The 7,498-nt window shown below is 39.0% G+C and overlaps 2 protein-coding genes across 4 annotated transcripts in view; both read right to left on the bottom strand.

Moving 5' to 3' along the window:
- prkcq (protein kinase C, theta) overlaps positions 1-232 on the bottom strand; it is a 44,402-nt gene extending 44,170 nt beyond the window's left edge. The window contains exon 1 of the mRNA XM_014018234.1: positions 51-232. Within this exon, the coding sequence (XP_013873688.1) occupies positions 51-131 (81 nt within the window). The 5' untranslated portion in view covers positions 132-232. The remainder of the gene's footprint in view (positions 1-50) is intronic.
- A 4,842-nt stretch (positions 233-5,074) lies between these two features.
- The window catches only part of sfmbt2 (Scm like with four mbt domains 2), a gene marked incomplete in the record, with an annotated part of 54,418 nt that continues 51,994 nt past the window's right edge, over positions 5,075-7,498 (bottom strand). For all 3 annotated transcript variants that reach the window (XM_014018233.1, XM_014018230.1, XM_014018231.1), the window contains 3 exon segments: positions 5,075-5,991; positions 6,696-6,818; positions 6,913-7,183. In XM_014018233.1, coding sequence (XP_013873687.1) covers positions 5,851-5,991; positions 6,696-6,818; positions 6,913-7,183 — 535 coding nt within the window.

The raw sequence follows: 7,498 nt of genomic DNA, 5'->3' as shown, positions 1-7,498 counted from the left end.
TGTTTTGCGCTTGCACTGAGTGTTTGATGTTTCAGAGTCCAGTTCAGTACCTGCTCTTTAACCACTTTGTCTTGTTTTACTTCCCAGCCAGCAGACCTCAGCTCCCTCCCTCGCTGGTGTTTCCTCCCCATCACTCATCCTCTGCACACCTCCTCTCTTTCCTGCACCTCCGTCTCCCACCTTCTCCTCCCCCGACTCAGTGCTGGAGGCTCTTCGCTGAGCTGCTCTTTTATTGCGGTTTAAAATCTGGAGTTTATCTGCATGTAATTAAAGCAAAACAATAAAACAACATAGTATTTTATCCTGCTGACGGAGGGTTTGTCACACTAAAAGAGGACTATTTCCATGTGTTGACAAACTGTCCCACCTTGGTGGTGAAAGGTGGGAGGTGGTGGTGGGCTTGTTCCACTCAGCTGTGGGGGTGGRGTGGGGGGATGCGGTTTCCACCACATTAAAACATCCTCAGCAGGCATGACAGAATGCTTTAAAATGTTTCAATAAAGTYATCATGCAGGTGTTTTGGTGCATTTTCATCAGTATTTATAATGCTGTAAATCAAWTTTTTTTTCACTTAAATATCACAATTATGAACTTTTTTATCCTAAATAGCTGCTGGTGTTTTTACCTTGTTTTGAGTTTTATTGTAGATTTGATTTAATTGCTATTTTCTGTGTTTTTATTTAACACTCTTCTGGTTTTGTTGCTTTTATTTTGTTTTCAGTCTTTATTTGGATATTTTTTTTACAGTTTTATTGAATTTAAAGGTTTGTTTTTTTGTCCCCTTTTAAATGCTGTTTCTGTTTTCTTGAATGTCATGTCTTTTATCTCATTTTGTATTATCTAATATTTTCCTGCTGATTTATTTACTTTTGTTTCTGTGCTTCTTGTTTTGTTGTTTTTATATATTTTTAGCGTATCATTTTGTTTTGCTCTTCCTTTTAAACAGTTTTCTCCTGAATTATCTTTAAGTTTCATTAATGTTTCTGTTGATTTTTCTGTTACTTTTAAAAACTTTTAATTTTGTTCAGCATCCCACAGCTTTGTTGTAAAATTAGAATCAAACAGGAAGTTTTATTAACTTTTGAAGTGTTTATTTACATTTTGCATGTCTAAAACTATTAAAACTACGTCGCTCAGCGCTCCACTTTAACTCAGATGTGTTTACTCCTCTGCTGTCAGGACTTTGTATTCACACACAACAGCAGGGAAATCATGCAAAGCGGACGTTTGATATGAAGTTGCCAGGCAACAGAAAAAATAAAAAAGGCAGCAGCTTTTTTTTTTCAGAATGACTCGATAGAAAGTGGCAGAAAAAGCTCCGTGTGTGAGAGAGAGATATTAAATGATTTCAGMTGCAGCGGAGGGACGGAGAGAGGCCTGTCTGAACGACTGCAAACAGACGTGCTTCATGCATGACTAACACAACATTACCTGCTACATGAAACAGCCATCATCACTACAACTGCTGTCATTTTGCCTCCATGGACAACTAACGGCCCTATTGTCTCAAATACAAACGCTGTTTGCAAAATAAAACCCCTATTTATCGGTTTTATTATTGTGACAACACACTAAGCTTGTTTTCGTCCAAACCTAWTGAAAAGTTGCTGCAGTGATCATTTAATCCCTAAAATTAAAACGATTCTTCATTCAGTGAGTTGATTTCTGACTGTAGGATGAGCTGTTGGGAACAAACAGGAGTGAAGTTTGTTCCATTCAGCTGTTAGAGGCAGAGCAGTAGAAACAACTTCTTCACAAGAACAGCAGCTCTGTTGTTGATCTGAGCTCTGACTGGACAGAAACAAATCTGGTTGATAGTTTATCTACGATCATTCGACTTGAAGACTGGTTAATATCTTTGCACTGGGAGAAAATAAATGGGTGAAGGAGATGGCATATTGTAGTGGAACTACGAGGAAAGGGAGCAGATTCTGAGACATGACGGGAATGAAGTTAGAAAATGATGCTTAGCACAAATTTATTCTTATTTGTGCCGTGTACTTGTTTTTTTATTCTCATTTGTTTATTTTGGGGATTATGTTATGTTTAATTTAAGTTTTATGTTAACTACACCACTATCACTTGTTTATTCTGTAATACAACAATTCAATATACAGTGGGTAAAATAAGTATTGAACACGTCACCATTTTTCTCTAACTATATTACTAGAGGTGCTAATGACATGAAATKTTCACCAGATGTCGGTAACAACCCAAGTGATCCATACATACAAAGAAATCAAACCATAAATGTCCAGAAATGAAGTTATTTGTAATAATGTGGAATGGCACAGGGAAAAAGTATTGAACACATGAAGAAAGGGAGGTGTAAAAAGGCATGGAAAGCCAAGACACCAGCTGATCTCTCTCAGTAATTAGAAAGCAAGCCTGCCCCTTGCCAGTGCAAGTTAATATCAGCTGGTTCAGTCCCAAATGATGGCCAGGTATCACACAAGAACCATCTGATGATGGGTAAAAGTAAAGAGCTCTCTCAAGACCTTCACAACCTTATTGTTGCAAAGCATAATGATGGCATCGGTTACAGAAGAATGTCTAAACTTCTGAAGGTTCCAGTGAGCACTGTTGGGGCCATAATTCAGAAATGGAAAGAACATTATTTCACCAGAAACCGACCACGACCAGGTGCTCCTCRCAAGATTTCTGACAGAGGAGTGAAAAGAATTATCAGAAGAGTTGTCCAAGAGCCAAGGACCACTTGTGGAGAGCTTCAGAAAGACCTGGAATTAGCAGGTACGATTGTTTCAAAGAAACCAATAAGTAATGCACTGAACCACCATGGCCTGTATGCACGCTCACCACGCAAGACTCCACTGCTGAAGAAACAGCATGTTGAAGCTCCTTTAAAGTTTGCTGCACAACATTTAAACAAGCCTGTGTAATACTGGGAGAATATAGTCTGGTCAGATGAGACCAACATTGAACTGTTTGGATGCCAGAATACACATCATGTTTGGAGGTCAAATGGCACTGCACATCAGCCCAAAAACACCATACCAACAGTGAAGTTTGGAGGTGGGAACATCATGGTGTGGGGCTGTTTTTCAGCATATGGTACTGGCAAACTTCAAATAATTGAAGGAAGGATGAGTGGAAAAATGTACAGAGACATTCTTGATAAAACTCTGCTTCCATCTACCAGGATGATGAAGATGAAACGTGGCTGGACATTTCAGCAAGACAATGAGCCCAAACACAAAGCCAAGGAAACTCTCAGTTGGTTTCAGAGAAAGAAACTAAAGCTGCTGGAATGGCCCAGCCAATCACCTGACCTGAATCCAACWGAAAATCTATGGAAAGAACTAAAGATCAGAGTTCATAGAAGAGGTCCACAAAACCTTCAAGATTTGAAGACTGTTTGTGGAAGAATGGGCCAAAATCACACCTGAGCAATGCATGCCACTAGTTTCTCCATACAGGAGGCGTCTTGAAGCTGTCATTGACAACAAAGACTTTTGTACAAAGTATTAGATAAATTTCAGTAAGTGTGTTCAATACTTTTTCCCTGTGCCATTCCACATTATTACAAATAACTTCATTTCTGGACATTTATGGTTTGATTTCTTTGTATGTATGGATCACTTGGGTTGTTACCGACATCTGGTGAACATTTCATGTCATTAGCACCTCTAGTAATATATTTACTGAGAAAAATGGTGACGTGTTCAATACTTATTTTACCCGCTGTATTGTTTAAAAGAATYGTTTCCGTGACAGAGGTTCAAATTWAATGTTTTTAAAACAGTTTATATTTTACGCTACCGGTCTTTCCTTCAACTCAGACCAGTTCCTGCTGAGGAASARCATCCAGGCTGAAAGAAGGTCCATCCTGGTTCACTGGGAGGCACCTTCTTCCACTTATCTGAGGAGTCTCCCAAATGTCARAAGGTTCACTGCACTACTTTTCTTAACCCATATTTTTTCCACTCRTTCATGAAGCGGAGCTCTGAGCAGCTTGTGGTCCTTCTGACTGAACAGATCTGTCTCTGAAGAGCTGCTCAGCTCCATCGTGTTGCTCATTTAAAAATTGCTCCGAACTCATGAAACGGGCCGAACTCGCACGTTTATTGTGAAAATGCTGAGGTTGCTATAAAAAMACAATTGAAATTAAACTAATTCAACCAGTAAAKTTACAAAATTTACCTGATGYATTTGCTCTGAASTGATTTGTATTAAACTTAGATGAGATTTTTCATAAAAAAAACTATAAATCTGCTCTTTGAACTTGTTGAATTTGCACTAATAGTGTCTTCATAGAAACCTCAGCATTTTCCCCGTTAGTGAAATGATCTGTTAACCTGGTTCGGACTGTGAGTTCTGKAGACTAGTCTCTCTTGGCAGGTTTGYTGTGATGTCATGATCGCTGTTAGCYAATAWGTACCAGAGCTCCATGTAACAGTCAGAGTTACAGATCTGTACTTTTCAATAACTTTGAGCGGAGCTCCTTGCTCTTCATGAGGCCTCTTGCTTGGTGGTAGATCTTGAAGGTGTTGAACTTCTCCTGAGTCAATCAGAATAGATGAGATCATTTTGTAACTTCGTTRACATGGAGCACTTTGATTTGGTCCAATCTTTAGAAAAAACACTTTGCAATGCGTTTCCTTTAAAAATTTGCTGCGTAATTTATTTATTTACAAAGCAAAAGTGGCCAAGACTGAGTGAATTAACGATAATAGTTTTTTCAGAGCAGCAGATGAAGCAGAGGTTCCTCTTTAAGCTCTAACTTTGTGTTTTGCATGTTTTTTTCTGTAAACCACAGTGACTTCCTACATGTCGCCCTGCATGAGGAAGTGTCTGCTAACATCAAATGGGTTAAGCTTGGAGTTTCTTATTTGGATGCTTTTAGTGAAAAAAAAAATTAAACATACAAGTTGAAGATTTGTATTATGTGAAAGAGGACATAATTTCCTACATTTAGGTGTAAAAATGTCTACAGAGCTAAATCTGTGCTTTCTGCAGTAAGATTCTTTTCTAAAACATGTTTTGCATCTTGCTGCTTAAACAGTAAACAGGAAAATGTGACTCACCGAAGAGGAAAAACAAGGCAAAAAACAGATAAAAATCCATAAAAATTTAATTTCTTATCAAAAATATCTGCACTACAATTGCATAGATGGACACAAAATAGCTTGAATTGTTTTTTTTTCCTGACTGTAACAAGGAGGAAAGAGTGGTATTCTTTCACATAACATGCCTTATTTTCAAGCCACAAACTCAGGTGGAAATCAAAACATTTGGTTTTTGTTTCAGTGGAAAAAGGACTTTTTGCTGAGATCATGTCATCTTATTTTACCTGTATTTAAATTGGCAAATTGGTCCTTAAAAATTAGGATAGCAATAAATATTGCAAATATATTACTCCTTGGTTTGATAAATACTCCTTGATTATATTTTATAAGAACAAATTACACAGAAAAATAAAAGTCCTTTCAATATGATGTCCTCCTGTGGCAAATTAAATTAAATTAATACCTGTTTCTTCTTGATATAACTTCTTCACAGATCAGCAAAAACTCACAAACTCTTGTGTTTGATTTGCCGGAGCAGGCAGCGGGGAGTTAAAGTTTCTTTTCTTTTGTTTTGGGTTCTGCATAAAGATCCTCAGACGGAAAGTTTCCTGGAAATGTTTCCTTCAAAGACTTGTGGGGAAGTTKTCTTCTTGTGTTCACCCTGTTTGTGCTCTTTAGAAACAACAGATAAAAAAAGAGGAGTACTTGGAATCGAAAAACAAAAACAAACATCAAAACGTTTCCATGAGGAGGCAGCTGATCCAYGTTTCCCCACTAGATGTGCATGATTAGGAGTTTGGAGGGTCTCTCACYGAGTCTGGGCTCAGTTGGCGTATTGTTTGTAAAAGGCAACCTTGACCCGCTCGATCTGGTGACACAGCTTGATGGCAGGTCCGAGCTTCAGGTCCATACACTCCTGAACTGTGGGCAGAGTCAGCAGCAGCAGGGCCTGACCGTCGATGTCCTGCAACAACACTTTCATTAAAGCTGCTACACAGATTCTGTGGTTTTAAAGACCGCTGAGGGGTCCGGACCCCAACTTTGGGAGCCACTGGTTTAGARGATGCATGGAATAACGAAAAGTGAGGTTTTTTGTTGCATTAAYATTAAAGGAGACACATCATGCTTTTAAATCCWTCTTTTTCACATTTAAATCATTYATTTGGGGTYTATATWAAGTCTGTTGTAAAAACTGTGATGTAATAGTTCAGAAAACGTCAGAGAAATCAGAACAGGTTGAAAAATATGACCCAAACTGAATAWAYAGATATCTATGCAGCACTGGGAGAGACTAAATTCAAGTTTTCTTCACTCCAAGAGACTCCAAGTACACAACAAAATGTATTTAACAGCTAAGAAAGTGGATTTTGCATGATATGACTACTTAAAAAATAATTGAGTCTGAATAAGATTATAAACAAAACAAACTATTAGCTGAACTAATAACTTATGAAACATGTCAAGAGTTGTGTTTCCATCCAACTGTAATGCGAATTTTGATTAAAATGTCTCGAAAAAAAAGAAAAAAGAAAAAAAGAAAAGTGAATTCAGCATGTTTGCATTGTTTGGAGTGAATCAACCAGGCTACACAAAGCATAATTTCATCAGATGTTGACGTTACACATAGCTGTAATAAACAGAAAGTAGAAAACTAGTTGTTGTGCGTACCTGTTCTTTGAAGATGTTGGCCAGCGACGCACAATCAGTGGAGTTAATGAACTGGACGACTTCATCGACGCTCCACTCCAGAGGGTTTCTGTCTAAAACCAGCTGCCCGTCGTCCTCCTCAGCCTGAGCACACATTCCCTCATGTTTATAGAMATCAATCATTTAGAGGTTTGTTTCTTATTATAATAACTTCAGATCAAACTGGGAGGRGTCTCACCTTCACGTCTTGTCCTTTAGGCGGCTGGTACTCGTTGTTCCGGATGTGGGCGGACAGAGACCTGGTGGACCGCCTGCGGACCTCCGGAGCCTCCTGGCTGCCTGTGAAGCTCCTCGAGCTGACGGCCCCGCGAAGCACCGCGGCTCGCCAAGGACGGTTGCTGACGCTGACCTCCGCCKTCGAAGTGTCCGTGTGGTTGTCGCGAGGCTCCGAGCTGGTGCCTTCGCTGCCTGACTGCAGCCCCAATTCTTCATCGTCCTCTTCCTCATAGCTGTCCTGAAAGGAGGAGGAGGTTTCAGCTCAMTCTGATCGGTTAGCAAAACTCTGAAGATTTCATTTAAATCAGGTGAGTTCAACTTATTGGATCTTAGAGGGCAAGTATAGAAAAGTCGAGTCGTAATTTGAAGTTTGTGTGGCAGAAAAAATAGGAAAATAAAAAAGAACCAAAATCTGATATTTTTTAGGCACGCCATTCACATGAATACACTTACTGTACTTACCCATGTATTATACTAGAAATTTAACCCTAAAAATCATCCATAAAGTGTGTGTGTGTGTGTGTGTGTGTGTGTGTGTGTGTGTGTGT

Source organism: Austrofundulus limnaeus, unplaced genomic scaffold, assembly GCF_001266775.1.
Source record: "Austrofundulus limnaeus strain Quisiro unplaced genomic scaffold, Austrofundulus_limnaeus-1.0 Scaffold187, whole genome shotgun sequence".
NCBI lineage: Eukaryota > Metazoa > Chordata > Actinopteri > Cyprinodontiformes > Rivulidae > Austrofundulus > Austrofundulus limnaeus.
This window is presented reverse-complemented; position numbering and strand designations above follow the sequence as displayed.